This window comes from Verticillium alfalfae, genomic scaffold, assembly GCF_000150825.1.
Source record: "Verticillium alfalfae VaMs.102 supercont1.3 genomic scaffold, whole genome shotgun sequence".
Classification (NCBI taxonomy): domain Eukaryota; kingdom Fungi; phylum Ascomycota; class Sordariomycetes; order Glomerellales; family Plectosphaerellaceae; genus Verticillium; species Verticillium alfalfae.
Genome location: NW_003315036.1, coordinates 519,154 through 536,941, shown reverse-complemented (window position 1 = coordinate 536,941; position 17,788 = coordinate 519,154). Strand labels below are relative to the sequence as shown.

General features: G+C 52.3%; 6 protein-coding genes across 6 annotated transcripts; 3 read left to right on the top strand and 3 right to left on the bottom strand.

The window, feature by feature from the left end:
- Positions 1-1,075: 1,075 nt before the first annotated feature.
- VDBG_02667 (dynactin Arp1 p62 subunit RO2) lies at positions 1,076-2,937 on the top strand (the record flags this gene model as incomplete). The annotated part of the gene is made up of 3 exons (XM_003006482.1): positions 1,076-1,359; positions 1,502-2,027; positions 2,116-2,937. 3 exons carry the CDS (start codon positions 1,076-1,078, stop codon positions 2,830-2,832), a joined length of 1,527 nt encoding a protein of 508 aa, XP_003006528.1.
- A 287-nt stretch (positions 2,938-3,224) lies between these two features.
- Positions 3,225-4,360, bottom strand: VDBG_02666 (40S ribosomal protein S7; the record flags this gene model as incomplete). The annotated part of the gene is made up of 3 exons (XM_003006481.1): positions 3,225-3,591; positions 3,650-3,732; positions 4,123-4,360. The coding sequence occupies 3 exons, from the start codon at positions 4,276-4,278 to the stop codon at positions 3,225-3,227; spliced, it is 606 nt and encodes a 201-aa protein (XP_003006527.1).
- A 536-nt stretch (positions 4,361-4,896) lies between these two features.
- VDBG_02665 (amidohydrolase) lies at positions 4,897-6,294 on the top strand (the record flags this gene model as incomplete). Its single annotated transcript, XM_003006480.1, has 1 exon — positions 4,897-6,294. The coding sequence occupies one exon, from the start codon at positions 4,897-4,899 to the stop codon at positions 6,292-6,294; it is 1,398 nt and encodes a 465-aa protein (XP_003006526.1).
- Positions 6,295-6,396: 102 nt separating this feature from the next.
- VDBG_02664 (hypothetical protein) lies at positions 6,397-7,550 on the bottom strand (the record flags this gene model as incomplete). Its single annotated transcript, XM_003006479.1, has 2 exons — positions 6,397-7,034; positions 7,093-7,550. 2 exons carry the CDS (start codon positions 7,436-7,438, stop codon positions 6,397-6,399), a joined length of 984 nt encoding a protein of 327 aa, XP_003006525.1.
- Positions 7,551-8,880: 1,330 nt separating this feature from the next.
- VDBG_02663 (carboxypeptidase B) lies at positions 8,881-10,248 on the bottom strand (the record flags this gene model as incomplete). The annotated part of the gene is made up of 2 exons (XM_003006478.1): positions 8,881-9,642; positions 9,700-10,248. 2 exons carry the CDS (start codon positions 10,246-10,248, stop codon positions 8,881-8,883), a joined length of 1,311 nt encoding a protein of 436 aa, XP_003006524.1.
- A 2,413-nt stretch (positions 10,249-12,661) lies between these two features.
- On the top strand, positions 12,662-14,907 carry VDBG_02662 (conserved hypothetical protein; the record flags this gene model as incomplete). The annotated part of the gene is made up of 3 exons (XM_003006477.1): positions 12,662-12,767; positions 12,823-12,976; positions 13,113-14,907. The coding sequence occupies 3 exons, from the start codon at positions 12,662-12,664 to the stop codon at positions 14,905-14,907; spliced, it is 2,055 nt and encodes a 684-aa protein (XP_003006523.1).
- Positions 14,908-17,788: the final 2,881 nt, after the last annotated feature.

Below are 17,788 nucleotides of genomic sequence, written 5' to 3'. Positions count from 1 at the left end.
TCACCAGAAAAAAGGGGCAAATAGGGCCTGGACTGGGTCCCTCAAGAACACGCGCTGAGACTCGCAAAAATTACTCTGGCCTCAGGGCATCAACGTGGCAATAGCCCCAGAGGCAGACAGGCCCAGTCAATCTGACCCAGCGGACAGCAGGGGTTGTGGAGGAAGCGATGTCCGACACTGATGCAAGCCCAAAGAGCTGAACCAGTAGCGGGTGAGCGGGATGGTGTGTTGTTGATCCAGCTCTGGCGTCACGAAGCTTGGGATACAGGCGCACATAAGCGTGAGATTGCCGACATCAAAACCACATGGTAAAAAGGCATTGAGGGGGCCGTAAACCCCGCGGGGCCAGAGTTTGTGATGCATCTAGACTGGCGGGAAGGCCTTGACGCTAGACTACTTTGACCTGCAAGTAACCTCAGCTCGCGGCCTAGACGCTGTGGTGTGATAAGTTTCGCTGGACCGCCACACGAGCAACGGGTGACCAAGCGAGGTCGGGATTGAGAGTCTGAAGTGGACCGCAGCGAAGGCTGGCTGAGCTGGCCGATGGATGAACCAGTCAGTCGCACAAGAAAAGGCATCTCAACCAGGGGAGCCTAGACGACATGGGGATGGGCCAGTCGAGACACGATGCAGCTCGTCGATAGTTCCATCATGGTCTGGGGCTTGTGTTGAACAGCCCTGACTACTCCGTCCCTGCATTCACAAGGGCATCCACTGCCACGGCCGATGAATCCCAGAATGCCGGGTCATGCCATTTGACGGGGCTTGATTGAAGAGTCAAATTGCCGACGAAGCATCTTGTTGATAGCAGGTACGGTGGTTTGGATCTACTAGTTCAATAGAGCGGGGAAGGAAGCCTGAATTATTGAGGGTCTGAGCTGATGTGTTAGATAAGGGGTTTCTCTATCTTATCTATGTCCGATAAGTCCCACAGTTCTTGGTGGTGCTGTGCAGCGGGCGCGGTGAACGCGCTCTGATAGCTTCCAGCTCGCAATCTGATGCTAGAATGCAACATTGGTGGCTGGAGGCCTTCACACTTGCCGCGCTTGGCCATTTCTGACTACTTGCCTACAACATGGCACCATTGACACCATACAGCTATATTCAATGCCCATGCTCCGATTCTAGCCCGGCAGCTGACAGCTCGGCAGCCAAAGGAGAGCCCGACGATGATCGAACTTTTGACCCAAGAGCTGCCCGCGCGAACTACAGTCTCTACCCCCTCGAGTATCTTAACTACTGCGAAGACTGCCATCAAATACGATGCCCGAGATGTGTCAACGAAGAGATAGTCACATATTACTGCCCTAATTGCCTCTTCGAGGTACCCAGCAGCAACCTCAAGAGTGAGGGTAATAGGTACGTTCGAGACGCTGCTCAAGTGTGGCAGACTCTGAGGAGTGAACTGATTGTTCCCCAGATGCACAAGAAGCTGCTTTCAGTGTCCATGTTGCATTGGGCCTCTTGCTGTGACGAGCCTAGAAACACCCCCCGATCGAAGTCTTCTCGCTGCTGAAGGTGCCGCCCCTCCAGCCGGACCATACATTCTCAGTTGCTCCTACTGCCAATGGAGCTCTGCCGAGATTGGGATCAAGTTCGATAAGCCGAATGGAATATACCAACAGCTCGCCAAGATCAACAACGGGGGACAGGCACGTCTGACCGCCAAAGAGTACAAGGAACGCAGGAAAGACAAGGAGGCGTGGGCTGAAACGCCACTGAAGAGCGAGGATGTTGACCATGAGCTTCACTTCGCGCAACTCAAGACTTTTTACCAAACCCAACTGGCGAATTCGAATCCCCAGGCGGCGGGCCTGTCGTCCTTCAGTGACCTGGGCATTGCGTCTCCAGGGTCTCTCTCACGCATCATGAGCATCTATACGGGCACACACACCAGCCACAAACAGTCGCGGAGCAAGATACCCATCATGCGCGAGGCGCTTGACCTCGATGAGGGTCTGAAGGTTGCCAACCTCGACGATTCAGCCCGTATCGCGCAGCTGCGCGAGTCCACGGTCGACGACACGGTCACGGCCGAGCAAAAAGGATCCCCAGCCCAAACCCGTCCGCTTCGCCTCCGAGCTCCGCCCGATTCCCTACCTTCTACGCACGAAGCGATCCAAGCGCTGTCCGCTCTGTCGACACATTATCAGCAAGCCCGAGGCCAAGATCTCCAACACGCGCTTCCGTATCCGCCTCGTCGCGGGGAGTTACATCCCCACCATTTCCATACGGCCGCTTCACTCCGAAGCTGGTAACATTCCCTCAGCGATGCGGCCTCCTGTGCCTCAGGAGCTCTGGCTCGCGCCCCTCAAGCCGGCGCAGTACCTTCTCACGTTCAAGAATCCCATTTTTGAGGCGGTCAAGGTGACCCTCGCGACACCGGCGAAAACGCCGGGACGATTCCCCAGCACTGTGACGGTGCTGTGCCCTCAGTTCGAGATTGACGCCAACACCGACATGTGGGACGACGCGCTCAAAGGCGAGGAAAGGCGGCGCAGGGGCGAGGAGGGGGGTGCAGGGCAGCAGCAGCCCGAGCCGGGCAAGATCTGGGAAAGGGGGCGGAACTGGGTAAGCGTGGTTGTGGAGGTCGTGCCGGCCTCGTTGAGGCTGGATCTCGTGACGGCGGGTCCAGACGGCGGAGAGCCCGACAGGAACCCACTGAAGGAGGACGAGGATGTGCTGGAGATACCCATGTTTGTGCGGATTGAGTGGGAGGCTGAGGCGCAGAACGAGGTGGGCGCAGCGCCCGGCAAGGAGAAAGAGGCCAAGGAGAAGCGCGAGTTGGCATATTGGTGCGTACTCGGGGTGGGAAGGATAAGCCAGACATAGCTCGAGTGTTTGTGCTCTTATGATAAACACACAAATGACAACGATACCCCCATCATATCACAGTTATGTTGCCGCATTCGTCAGAATTAAAAGGAAGAAATCATTACGTTCGTCAATGCATGTTTGGCAGCCTGCTCTGAATTTTCATGCTACACTCTAGACGCCGAGCCCATTTTTGACCAACCAGTCGTTGTGCGTGACCATACGCTGCTGCTGCTCACGCACGCGCACACGCGCGAGGGCAGGCCGGGAATCATCTACCTCTTCCAGTCGTAAAAGTCTGACGACGTCAAGATGAAAGGAAAACTCCCGAATGCCAATCCATGAAGACCCAACTACGCCGCTGGTACCAACATGTCGCAATCAGATCTCCCGATCCGAGGGCGACACGCTTAGTAGTCGGTGGAGCCGGACTGGGGGAACTCGAAGTTGACACCGCGGCCGGTGAGCTTGCGGTAGACCTCGGCGTAGGTGTCGAGGCGGTAGTCAACACCGCCACGCTCCTTCTCGTCAAGGACAACCTTGAGGAGCTTATTGCCGTCCTCCTTGGTGCGGAGACGCTTGCCGACGATCTCGACGGGGTAGACGAGGTCGGACAGGATAGCGTCGTGGACAGCGGTGAGGGTACGGCTGTGGGGGCGCTTCTGCTTCTGGGTGTTGCGGGAGCGGCTGGAGCGCTTGGGGCGGGGGAGGATGCGGCGCGAAGCGAGGAAGAGGACGTGGCGGTCGGAGAACTTCTTCTCGAGCTCACGGGTGAGGCTACACTACATCAGTACGTGTTGCACAGCTTGAGGAGAACTGGGTTGGGGTAACATACCGCTGCTGGACGCGGTGGAAGCCCTGCAGGGAAGGGACGGGGACAAAGATGACAATAGCCTTCTTGCCGTGGCCAACCTCGATCTAAACAAGACCAGAAATCAGCATGCGAGCTCCAGGACGAAACCTTGGACCGCTTCCCGTCCTGTTCCACTATAGAGTAGTATCTTGTGTGGGCAGGATATTTTCTCATTCTTATACACTCCAACCATCCAGCGCAAGACTTTTCCGGTCCGTCGCCTACTGAGCGCCCCCCATCGATGCTCTGCCCTTTTGAGGGGTGAGGTAGCCAAGATGAATGGCCACCATCGTACTCAGGGTATGTTCGCATAAGGCGGGGGTTTTGATTGCTGGCAGATGGCAATCGGAACCGGGTTCGTCGCGCGTGGAGGCGGTTTCTCGGTAGTGTGGGAACAGGATTCGTGTTGCGATCCATAGAGGGAGAGAGTATCTGTTTTTTCAAGTCGTTCTTACCTCACGGGCGGAGACGAACTGCAGAGGGCGCAGAGCGACCTTGAGATCGGCGGTGTTCGTCTCGAGGTCGTACAGAGCCTGAGCAATGTTCTGCTCAAGCTCCGAGGGGGAGGCCCTCGAGGGGCTGTTGGGGGCGATCTTGTTCTGGGCGGACATCTTGACTGGCAGCTGGCTGGGCGTCTGGTGCTGGTTGATCGGAATGAAGTTCTCACGAAAGAATCGACAGAAACTTTTTGGTGGTGGCCGGATCGGGGCCAGGTGCTACAGCGAGTGGAGGGACGGGGTTTCGCTAAGATTGGGGCTCTAAGCCCTGACCATTGTGTGTGGAGAGTGGTCTGTGCGGGATGCTGATTGCACTGACCGATATCAGTGGGCCGGGGTCGGTGACTTCGGTGAACCGTCCATCTCGGTGTAATCCCATCACCATACCCCACCTTCTCGGGGATCAAGATAATACCGTGTTCAAGTCGGCAGCAACGATATAGAGTTACAGCCAGAAAATAGAGTATTTGTTGATCCTGACCATACTGGAGCTCGGGTTTTATTTCATTGCTGCTTCACAGAGCCCAGGTGTTTGTCGATTGTTTGAACCACTTTGCTTGTCTGTCCTCATGACATCATGCACGTTTGTAACATCGAGCAACATTCACTTGTCGAATCAACCCACGTCTCTCTTACCTTCCACCATGCATTTACCAGACCCTGCCAAACTGAAATACAATAAGGAAAAATCACTCAACATTAGAATACTGGTAGCAACGACCTTCGCTCAAGATGCAGCTCAACAATGTCGTTATCCCATTCGAGCATGATAACGCAGCTTGGGACATCACAGTTATTGATGGCGTTGTCGAGTCCAAGATTCCTGCGGCAGACGCGTCAGGGCCATCAAGTCTCCTGCTGCCTACACTCTGTCACCCTCACATCCACCTGGACAAGGCATATTTGCTGACGGGCAACCGCGCCGCGTCCTCTGACCACCCTGGCTACTCCGACCTAGCCCCAACGTCTGGCACGTTTGAGGAGGCCCTTACCAATACATCCAAAGCCAAATCTCGCTACACCGAAGCAGACCTCTACCTCCGCGGTTCTCAGCTCCTAGCGACAAGTTACAAGCAGGGGATCACGTCCCTCCGGGCATTCGTCGAAGTCGACCGCGTCACTGGTGTCGCACCTCTTGTCACAGCAGTCCGCCTGAAGAAGGATTTCCGCCATCTCATCAACGTCCAGATATGCATATTCGCTCAAGACCCTTTATTTTCCACTGCACACGGAACGAAAAATCGTGAAGCATTGGAAGTTGCTCTTGAGGAGTACATTGACTCGATTGACGCCCTCGGCACGACACCTTACGTCGAGGACAACGATGATGCCAGCGGTCGAAACATTGCGTGGGCAGTGGCGACAGCGCTCCAACGTGACCTGCATCTCGACTTTCATATTGAGTACAATCTTGGCCAACCAGGCTCAGTGGACATCGGCCACATTCAGACCGCCATTGAATGCCTCGAGGGATATGCGTGGGCCACGAAAGCAGATTGCAAGACCGTGGTTCTCGGCCACGCCACCAGGCTCACCGAGGTACCGCGGGAGAGACTCCAGCAGCTCGCTGATAGGATTCACACGTCCAAGTTGCCAGTCTACTTTGTCGGGCTGCCATCGAGTGATCTGTACATGATGGGACGTCCTGCGGGTAACGATGACGCCAGTCAGGACTTTCATCACCGTCGGCCCCGGGGAACGCTCCACGTCCCATCGCTTATCAAAGACTACCAAATCAACGCCTGCCTCTCGGTGAACAATGTTGGCAACGCCTTCACGCCGTATGGTACTGGAGATCCTCTAGCCCTGGCGTCACTTGGCGTGGGCCTGTATCACGCTGGGTCAGTGGACGATGCCCGACTTCTCTACGAGTGTGTCAGCACGAGGGCCGAGGCAGCAATCGGTATGCACCGGCATCAGACAGACGAAGGGAATCGGGCTGGAACAGTGGAACAAGGTAAAGACTGGCGCCCATTGTTGCTCATAGCACCCGAAGCCGATCTCGAACTACCCTCCTCGTCAACGACGAACGGTGCAACAAAATCTATGACGATTCCATCCAGGCGCCGGCTCGGCATCAAAGATGTCGTCTGGGACCCGCCCGAAACGACAATGCGCAGCATCATCTGATAATGATAAAACGATTGGAAACGCCCGCTTGATTTGACAATCGCTTGTTTTACATGCCATCTTTTGTCCCATACCTTCACAACATCAAAACCATTGCCAGAATTACACCGAGCTCGCTGGTTTCGGGCCTTCAGCCGTCGGGCTGGCAATGGTAAAGTTTACAACCGGCCGCCTCAGCGAGCGGATCCTCTTGAGAGGGTTCAGCTTCGTGGCGTCGAAAGTGAAAGCAGGCTTCGGAGGCGCAATCTCGGCCCCGCCTGCCGACCAGGTAAAGTCGTCGTCGGCAGCCATGCTCTTCTTTGTATCCTTGGACTCGAGATCCGCGCTGCTGATGCCGTTCCACCCGCCGTTCTGCCTCCTTGCGGCGCGGCGCTTCCGTATGCGCACTGTCACAAAGACGGCGGCGACCATCAATGCCAAACAGATGAAGGAGACCGGCAGGATGACGAAGGAGAGCTGGAAGGACGACTTTTGCTTGGGCGGCGTGATGCTCAGCTTGGGGCCGGAGATGCGGTTGCGGGCTGAAGTGCCGTTCTCATAGACGAGGTAGAGCTGGACGTCCATCTGCTTCCACCTCTTGGGGTCCGTCTCGCTGATGGTCCAGGCGTAGAAGCCCTCGGAGGCGACGATGGGCCCGGAGGAGAAGGCCTGGTCCTCGATGACGCCGTCGTGGTTGGTCAGGGCGCCCTCGACAACGACGCCGCGGCCAGGATCTTCAAAGTGCTCTGCATCCCAGGTGACTGCAGCATGTTAGGGACTCATTGCCTGAATTCCGGAAGAGGAGATGCTGCTGCTCACTGAAGTATGTGCTCCCTGCGGCTACCTCCTTATCCTTTTCCGAGGCACAAAAGGGGGAATACAATTCACTTGATCCCGAAGCTTCGTCGCAGACGAGGAAAGCCCCGGAGCCGTCGCTGAAGGCGGTGGGGAGGGCTGTTGGGCCATTGTAGGCCGAGATTGTGTCGTCGCCATCGATTGTAGGCGTGACCGTACGAGTCGCGCCATCGGGGGCCATCGTGACCCAGGGATGAAGGGCATTGTTGGCCTGCGAGGCAGTCTGGCTCGACGTGGTCGTGGCAGACTGGACGAGGTTGGCACATAGGAAGATGGCCCAGACCAAGCTGGGCAACCGTGGCCAGCTCATGATGGACGACCACTATGAAAGAAAAGATTAAATATCAAGATTAAGAAGGATCCAAAACTGGAAAACGCTGCATACCTTTCGCCGAATACCACATCTCACAGATGAAGCTGGGCTTCTCGCTCCCTTTTGTATCGCGTGACTGCCACCATTAACGCCATCACCACAAGCCACGGGAGAAACCGACCATCTCAACCATCTTACCGAAAGGCCATCCATCCATCTCGATCTAGATTCCCCAATGTCCCCTTCAAAGCCAAAGTCACGCCAGGGATATTCCTTTCCGCGCTCGACCCGCAACCCGCCCACCAACCTTCTCGCCGCACGAAACGAACCACCCGAATGCAGGCAAAAACTCTCCTCATCAAGTGTCCGGGACAATGAGTAGAAAACAAAAGCGTCACAGCACACCCCAATCTGGCTACCTTTCAACCGCCCATCGTGCAACGCACCTTGTGTCTCTAACAGCCCAATGCGGCATAGCAATGCGACAGCGTGCCACATCCGACGAACCCGTTTGAAGGCGCCGCGACGCCCCCTGCTCTCTCTCGTCTGTGCTCGTCACTACGGGGGCTGTTTCGAATGGGGAAACTTTATTTTCCCCCAACGTCACCTCCAACTTGATCTCTTCTGCTCTCCGCCGCTGAATCGCATCTCGGAGGGTGAAGGAGAGGGAGGAGGTGGGGGCTTCGACGGTGACAACACCTCTCGGACCGCAGCACTGGGAGAAAAGTCGTCTGATGGCGGGCCCCGAAACGGAAACCGGTGGGCTCTGTCGCCCACCACCGAGCAAATGACGAACACACATCAAACAGGAGAAGGAGGTAGGTGGGTGAAGTAGCCTTTTCCTGCGAGTCGTCTTTTGAGACGTCATGTTGATCGACTTGAGGGATCGCGGAGCCATTTTCCCACCATGACTGGCCGGACGGCCCGGTCGATCGTTGCTCCGGTCACGACGGCTTGATAGCCTTGCCGCTTCATGGGGCTGGGATCATCGTGCCACGGAGCGATTGCGGCAAATCTGTGCGAGGGCAGATGCTTTGATATCAGTCTGGCTCTGGGACTTCATCCCTGCTTCACTCTGGCGGTTCGCACGACTCGCTGTGCAAGTTTGGCCTTGTCATGGAGGCTATGAAGCTTTGCGGATGGGGCGATCCGGCGCTTTGACGGGGTATGGGCACGACATTGTAACGAACAGCTGTCTTTCTGAAAGTTTTTGTGTTCCCGCTTGCATTGATGTGGGTATGCGGAAGACATAGCTCCAGAGGTTACCTCACGGATGAACTACAGGTGTGAGCTCCTGTGGCATGGTGGTATATGTTACCAAACCCAGTCCTTAATACATGCTTGACATGGGGTACACGGCGCGCATGCTTCCAAATATTGAGTACATGTACATCATTCTGCTCTTCGATTTCTATTGCTCGAGTCACGAAACCACGACATCAGAGCTGGGTCAATAGCCACTTGACACCTTTCCAGTTCTCCTGGGCTGTTGCCAGGATCTTCTCCGCTGGCAGCACGAAGCCACCGGCAGCCTCGTTCGCCGGACTGAGCTCCCAACCCCAGGCAATGTCGGCACCAGCAATGTCATAGACGTAGTCCATCGAGCCGCCGCTCGCGGCATACAAGACGTCGCACACGGGACCGTACCTGTACTTGCTGCCGGCGACGCTCTCAATGATGGCGGTGGTCTGGCGGGCCAGCTCCATCTGGCGGTCATAGTTGGCAACGCGCAGCGAGCAGTTGCCACCGTAGGGCATGAGGATGATGTGGCCAAACGCGTGCCAGTCGACGAAGAACTTGATGCCGTCGGGGTGTGCCGACGCGACCTTGTCCGTGTAGGCCGTGAAGGACGCCATCTCGGGCGTGTCGCCGGGACTCAGACCACGGTAGGACTGCGCGCATGGGTCGTCGCTGGCGCCGCCGGTGACGTTCCAGTAGTGCGGCCAGTTGCGGTTGAGGTCGGTGCCGATGCAGGCTTGGTTGCAGCGCGGCTGTCTGTTCTTGCGCCAAAGGCGGTCGGTCGTCTGCGAGTGGATGAAGCCATCTGGGTTGACGACGGGGAGGACGTAGAAGTCGTAGGCGTTGAGGAGGGCGGTGACCTCGGCGTCCGAGGCGAGGTAGCCGGAGATGAGCTGGTAGAGGAAGTACTCGACCGTCATGGTGGTGATCCACTCGCGGGCGTGCGTCGTGGAGTGCCAGTACTGCAGGGGATTTCGGTCAGTCGTGTCTTTCATCCATGCCCGAAGGGGAGACCTTACAATCGCAGGCTTCGAGCTCTTACCGCCCTTGCCCCACAGGTGAATACCGTGAATGTCGCGCCCCTCATACGACTTGCCGGCGACGACGAGTTCAGAGTTGTCGGGGAAGGCGTAGTGCAGGTCTTCGATGTAGTCGACATGGTCGGCGTACGCGTGATACGCATTGAACCACTCGATGCCAGGGAGATCAGCAGAAAGCGCCTCGGAGGAGGCCCTCGAGAGCTTCCTGCTGGCATAAGGCTGTAGGTCACCCTCAAGAAGGATATCGGCGCCGAGATCCTCGTGGACCACAATATGCTTCAGGCCGAGAGCCTCAAAGTCCTTGACCGACTCGGGAGCCACGGCGACGCTGTAACTGTCAGGCGAACCCTCGTCGACGTCGATGAAGTCGATGTTGGCGATTTTCTCCATAATGGCGTCGACGCCCTCCGGTGCTTCAATCTCAAAGACCTTAAAGCCATCGTAGAGGACCCTGGCCTCACGAGGGGCAAGACGCCGAGCCGATGCCAGGGGCACGGCAGCGGCAGCGAGGCAGGCGAGGAACTTCATGGCTAACGTGAGATGTGCCGTGGGAGTGACGGGAACAAGAGAGGGCTCGAAAGACAGGCGGGCATCGCCTCCTTACCTGCCTCTGCGGCAGGCGGTTGTTCTTTAAGAGCAGAAGATCCCTGCATAGATTGGCCAAATGGCGGCCATGTCGGTCCTTCATGCTGTGCCAGATCCCAGCAAGTGAGGTGCCTTGCCCTGAACCCCGCGTTGAAGGTCTCCCGCGAGGGGGCGGGTGGTAGCTGTCCTCGCCTTCTGATTCACCAATGCTGCTGATCCATGACGTTTCTCTCGAAGATGGAGAGGCTTGGCGGTTGATAGAAAGAGGCAGGTGCCGTTACACTCGACGCAAGCGCATGTAGGTTCGACCGAACCTTGGCTGTGCCCCATCGTCGCTGACACACTGTCGATTAGAGGGGCTATGAATCCTTGAACAAGGTACTAACGGCACAGTAAAGTGCCAATGGGCCCGACGTGGCCGGTATAGAACAGCGGGAGAAGAGGTGAGATGGCTGAGAAGCGTAGCGGGGGTGGAGAAGATCCAGGGGTGGAGCCTGAATGGATGTGAGAGGACATGGTCGGAGCTGGTTGGCCGCTTGGTGTTGCCGACATCTATGACCTTCCTAATGGGTGATACGGCAGACTTGCGCGCCACCAGCTTGATATTGCCAGCTCATGAGATCCGCAAAGAAGTCGATCAATCGCGAAAGGTATAAATGATTTCCGAGTCAGTAGCAGCTGCATTCAATTTGAGTCTTCGGGTGGCCACTCGGCAACTGTTGCACACCTGGACCGCAATTCCATTGTCTGCTGTTTCGTAGCATGCCTGGATCTGGCCATTGCGTTGGTGGTCAGCTCTCTGGATTCTTTTCCCGTCGATTCATGCATGGTTGGGCGATATGACTTGCAACTTTGTCGTAGAGCATCAAGCTCATTTCGCTTTCCTGTGGCATTTGGCAAGAAAACGTGTCGCGTCCTACGATTTTGACCTCCACTGTCTCACTGAGTCCCAGCCCTCCTGAATTCTCACGAAGCCTTGCGTACGGTATGGGACGGGAGCTAGAGCGGAAAAGACGATGCTGGTCATGCCCACTCGTTTTTGGTGCTGCATTTCTTGTTCAAAATACCAGACGACTCCTGGAGTTATGATCCTCAAGGGCAAGTCCTTGCTGCCAGCAATGCTCCGCGCTTGAACTCGTATGCCGGCAGATTGTTTCCGACCATCGCGTCAGCACGCCATTGCAAGGGCCCGCCACTGACTGCCGGGAGTCTGGTCGTGAACCGGCTCGTTGGGACAGCAGGCCGTTCGGCGGGAGAGTACGTCACCCACCCACCCCCCATGTGGTCTGCCTGGGAGTCGTCAAGAAGCCTGCCATTGATAGAGGCATCTCGCATCGATCCTGGACACTCGAGTTGTCCGATGGCTTGAAGGTCTCTCCAAGTCGAGGCACCTTTGACAATGTGCAATCTCTTGCTCGGCCGAGTGAACCTGCTGCCAAGCAATAGCAGGCACCCGACTACTCGATCATGATGAAGCTTCACCCCAAGTCAAAGGCTGAGGGAGGAGTAAACAGAGCAGGGGCAAGTCACGTGTCGCATGTCGAAGCACAGCAAGACGCGCTAAAGCCAGCGTTAGGAACTGTGCCTCAGAGCGTTCGGGGGCACCCAGGCCTTTGAGCCACTGACGGATCTCCCCGGCTCTGCCCTACGGGCGGGGACGATGGGATGGGCACACCCACACCCTGGGCTGGGCCAGCCGCAATCCCTATGCCACGACTCTATAGACATCATCGGTCCGCGGCATCATTCTCCATCCCTCATCATCAGTGTCGGTTCGACTTTCTGGTCGAGGGCCGATACGCCGACGGATGCTTCCCCGTCAGCATTGGCGCAAGCGCGTCTGATGGACGTCCGAGACCCTAGTTGGCACCAGACATGACTTCGAACCCCGTCCCAGCGCGGCTCTGCGGCAAACAAGGCGGCTTCTTCGCTTGGCGGTGGAGGACGCTGACGCGTCAGGCCTGGGCTCCAGCTTGGTTGACCCCAAGGGCAAAAAAAGACTGACAGGAGGCAAGTCACGCTTTGGTCATACGTCACATCATCTTGATGAAGCCATCGCACTCTGAGCCTTACCTGTCTCTTCCCAACTTTGCCGTTGCTTGCTGTCGGGGCTCACACTTCGACATTGACTGAGATAGACATTCTTCAGGACCCTGAGCACGCCACATCTCATCGCTGTTTCAACTGTTTCTGCCATCGTCTGTTCGCCCGCCGAGGCCACCAGGCCTAGGACTCTCACCCTCACTCTCAGCCCTTCCCAGCCTTGCTGTTGAGGCTTGGGGGCAAGCAGGGATTCTGTCCTTATTTCTCATCCCTCCATCGACTCTTTTTCAACTCTCACCCGGCCCTGGCAACCATGTCAGGCATGCTCAAGCCGCCCCCCATGATACGAACGCCATCTGGCGAGTACCATGAGACGTACAATGACAAGTATGTTGTCAAATACAATTTCAGCGAGATCGGTATGCAACATTACGCGTCTCCGACACGCGCTCCTAGGAAGCTGACATGACCTAGACCAGGAAACGGCCTCCAGGGAGCTGACTGAGCTTCTCGCTGATCTTGAAGAGACTGGCCTGCAGACAGAAGTGCGAGCGGGCTACGATCAGACCCTCTTGGTGTTTGTCAAGGCGCCTCGCGAGCTCCTTGGAAACACCGTCTATAAGTCGAGGTGAGCCGTCCGTCTCGATGTCTGGCTGCGCATAGAACTAACTCCTCTCAGGTCAGGGATTGGCTGTACGGCATTGTTGCCCACCATCCTGGAGGCACCAAAAATACTGTCGTTGATGCAGAGTATGAGGCCGAAGATGTTCTCTCCATGTATCACCTTGTCAATTGGAGCAAGGACCTCGGCGGCCCCGGCATCACCCCGGTCTGGGCAAATGGGAGAACGTCGAGGCCGTCTTCCCGCTGCACAATGAAAAGATCAACCAGTCATTGCTGAAGCACCTGAGCAAGCGCATTTTCCTGACCCACGACGATCTCGACATGGTGCGAGACCTTTGGGGATCCAAGGTGGCCTTTTACTTTGCCTTCATCCAGACGTACCTCGTCTTTCTCAGCTTCCCCGCCATCACCGGCGTCTTTGCCTGGCGCTTCCTGTCCAACTACTCACTTTTTTACGCCATCATGACTTGTGTTTGGTGTACTGTATTTCTCGAATACTGGAAAATTCAGGAGGCTGACCTGGGCATCCGGTGGAACGTCAAAGGCATTGGCCACGTCAAGGTCAATCGCCCACAGTTCAAATACGACAAGATCATCACAGATGAAGGGGGACGAACGCGGCATTACTTCCCCAAGAGGAAGCAGGTCATGCGACAGTTGCTTCAGATCCCCTTTGTTGCGCTCGCCACGCTGGCCCTGGGGTTTATCATCGTGTGTGTCTTCGCTATTGAGGTTCTCATCTCCGAGACGTACGAAGGCCCTTACAAGTACTACCTCGAGTACTTCCCCACCGTCCTGCTGGCAGTGGCACTTCCCTACATCACGTCTTCCCTCGAGGACATGGCAAATACGCTCACCGAGTTCGAGAACCACCGGACGGCTGATCATCACGAGATGTCCCTGACACAAAAGATCTTTGTCCTGAATATTGTCACCAATTACCTTCCCATTCTCCTGACGGCATTCGTCTATGTGCCCTTCGGAGACGATGTGATTCCATACCTCGAGACGGCTACGACAAAGCTGTTAGGAAGCGTCGGCCAGCGTTTCCACAACACAACCTTCCACGCTGATTCTGATCGCCTACGAAATGAGGTCATTGCTCTCGTTGTCACCGGACAGATATCCGGTTTCTTCGAAGAGAATGTCTTACCCCTCGTCAAGCACAGATTCGGCGGCTGGTGGCGCGAGATCCGACGTCTGCGATCCAAGGACTCGATGCTCATGTCCGTCGTTCGCGATGACCCTGAGGAGGCTGAGTTCCTCAAGCGTGCCCGCAACCAATCGACACTTCCGAAATACGACGTGCAGGAAGACATTGCCGAGATCGTCCTGCAGTTTGGCTACCTCACCCTCTTCTCGCCCGTCTGGCCTCTCATCCCAATGGGCTTCCTCGTCAACAACTGGATCGAGCTACGCTCCGACTTTCTCAAGATCTGCATCGAGCACCAGCGTCCTCACCCCATCAGAACGGACGGCATTGGGCCATGGATTTATTCCCTCGACCTTCTCACCTGGCTCGGCAGCATTTCGACCGCTGCCATTGTCCACCTCTTTGGCTCAAGCCACCTCGGAAGCGGTGGCTGGTGTGTTTTGCCCGTCACTATTTTTATCAGTGAACACATCTTCCTCGTGTTCCGCTCGCTCGTGTGCTTCGTTCTGCAGCGCCTTGGCTCGAAACAGATCCGCAAGGAGCGCAACGAGAGGTACGCCACGCGACTGAAGCGCCTCGAGGAGCTCGAGGCCAACAAGCGGAACGGTCTGGGGCTGAGCGTCGCGGAGAGGGAGCGCCGAAAGTCGGTTCGTGCTACGGGCAGCGACACGCTGTTCACGAAGCAGGTGGAGGAGGGGCTCAGTGCCGTAGTCGGTACCGGACTGATCAAAAGAGTCAAGCAGCAGGATGTCGACGCGGGAACAGAGCCCAAGCTCGATTAGGGCATTATTCAGACAAGACAATCACGCAAATTGAAGTCCTCATATGACGCCGGTGACATTGGATTCCACCTTAACAAGTGGGACAAGGCCAAGAGAATTGCATATCAACGAGTGACATCATTCTAGAGTCAAGACCAACGATCACCGGCATGTTAAGAAAAACCGAGACTCAGAACAAACATGTGAATCAACTACTTTTCTTTCCTCTCACTCTCGTCCAATCCACGCATAGACACACCGTAACACACTATCAGGACCTGAGGGAGGTATAAGACCGATAGGGGATAGCCTATTATTTAATCGTAGGAACTAAGGAGAGAGGACTAAGCGTAGTAAGGGAATAGTTATAAGAAAGGTTAATAGACTAAGATTTATAGAGGGTATCGATTATTCTATCTCCTTAGAGACCCCCTAAGAGACTAATAGCTAATCCCTTTACTCGTTATATAAGACTCCTTTAATATAATAATCGATCTACCCCTAAAGGAGCGACGACCGTTAGGATAATATATCGATTAGAGACGTACGTAGTACTAGAAGATAGGCTACTATAGGATAATAGACGGAGAATACCGAGGAATTAATATAATTAAAGCCCGATATAAAATAAAGATAAGATACTGAGAATAATATACTTAATAATCTACTATTAATTATAAATAAGGAACTAGACCGATAGTTAGAGGAAGAATAATATAAACTCGTAAAGAAAAGGAAATACGAAGAATTAGCTATACTCCGAAGGGGAGACCTAATAAGCCTATTACCGGGAGTAATTAATAGACTAATACTAGTATTTAGGGTAATATACTACGAAGAACTATAAAGTACGCCTTTTACGAAGATATAGCTATTAATTATTTAATATAAGGGGACGTCTTAATCGGAATTTAATACCTTCTAATTTAGCTTTAATATACGATTCTAGCTTAATAAAAAGAGTTTCCGTAGAGATATCGATAAAGTCGTATATACGAGTAACTACTTTACTAATACTTTATAACGGAGATAGATATCGTATATATAAATAGAATACGGATCTATCTACGAAGTTACTTAAAGAGTAATAAAGGCTTAGCTAAAGGGCGATATAGACGACGATAATATCCGAGTATTCTAGATAATTATTAAACTATATAAGTAGGATTAGTAGTTTTAAGCCCTTAATTAGAAATACTAAGACTTTATAGACGCTTACGATAGCTTAGAAGTAGAGTATTACGACCTATAGCTTCCAAAGGGGAACACTATTAGAGAGGGTTAGGGTTACTATTTAGTAGAAGCTTAGGTTATAACTCTAAGACGATATAGTATCGTAAGGCATTACGTACTCGTTATAATAAATATAAAATAAGACTTAGATTAATTACTATCGTGAGAAAGAGTATATCTATAAGTATAAGAATATCTATCCTTTTATACTTATTTCCCTATCCTAAGTTAATTAAGTTAGTAAATCTATATTAAATAATTTATTTATTAATTATTAGTAATCTATAATATTAAGATTACTATAAGTTAGCTAATAAGCTAGTTATTAGCTTATTATTATATTACTTATAAGTTATTACGTAACTTATTAAGTAGGTCCGTTCCTATCTTATCTTATTTCTTAATTACGGGGTCGGTAACTCGTAGCTAGCGTAATTCCTTAGTTATTATATAATACTCTTCTTCTAGGCCGATATCCTAGCGGCTATAAATAGTAGGTTCTAGCTATCCGGGGTAATTCTTCTCTTATTATCCTTAATAACCTTAATAAGATATTAAGCTATATTATTAAACGTTTATCTATTAAGACCGATTAGAGAAAAGCGTTTATTATTTTAATCGATTCCGAAAATAAAGCTAAGATACCCTATACTAGATACTTTAAGCGGTACTTTATATATAAGACCGCTCTAGGTTCCTCTCGCTATAAGGAGTATATCCGTTATAGCTATTCCTATAATAGCGTAAGTATAGTTTCTATATATAAGTTAGCCCTTAGTAAAGTTCTTAGTCTTTTTAATTTAACGATTATATAGTAGAGAAGGCTCTTATTAAATAGAAGAAGCGAGAAGTAGAGATTAAAGATATTAAAATAGAGTTAGAAGTTCTTTAAACGAAGTTAGTAGTAGCGTTAAGTCGTTTATCCCGTCTTTATAAGATACGGAAAGCGGCGAAGATTTATAATAAGGAGTTATTCGCTCGGGGAATTTATTAATTAGATAAGGAGGACGGTATTCTTCCTCTAGATAAGGGTAGCTTAAGTCTCGAGGCTTAAGAGGCTAGCGTAGTATAGGATCTCTAAGAGTAGGGTATTAGTAGCGTCGTAGACTAATCCTCGTTAGGCTTCGGGGAGGAGTTTTCGGATCTCGGTCCTATATTTAGCGATAGTATTCTTAAAGTAGCTATAAGTAGTTTAGGTTCTTAACTAATTCCTATATATCTTCTTTATATTTATAGCTTTTCTATTTAATAAAGTATTTATTTTATTTATTTATTTATCTATAATCGATAATCCTTTCGATTTTATATTCGTTCGTATTTTCTATTTCTACGTTTATTATAAAGGGTATATTAAATAATATTAATTCTAAGAGTACTATATAAAAGATAAAGTGAATTTTTATATTCTCTAGTAATAAGAGGTAATAGTTAATATCTAAGAGTTTCTTAAGAATTTTAAAAGGTTTTAGTTTCTTAAAATCTAATTTATCGTTTAATCGTTTAGTTTTAATATTTTAGCGGATAAGGTAAACGCTACCTCCCTTTTATAAAGATAATCCTTTTATCTTTATTTTATTAACGTATATAGTTATTCTAATATATATAAGCTCGAGGTTAAGCTTAATTTATTCTTAGATTTCGTAGATATTAATCGTAATATTTATAGCTT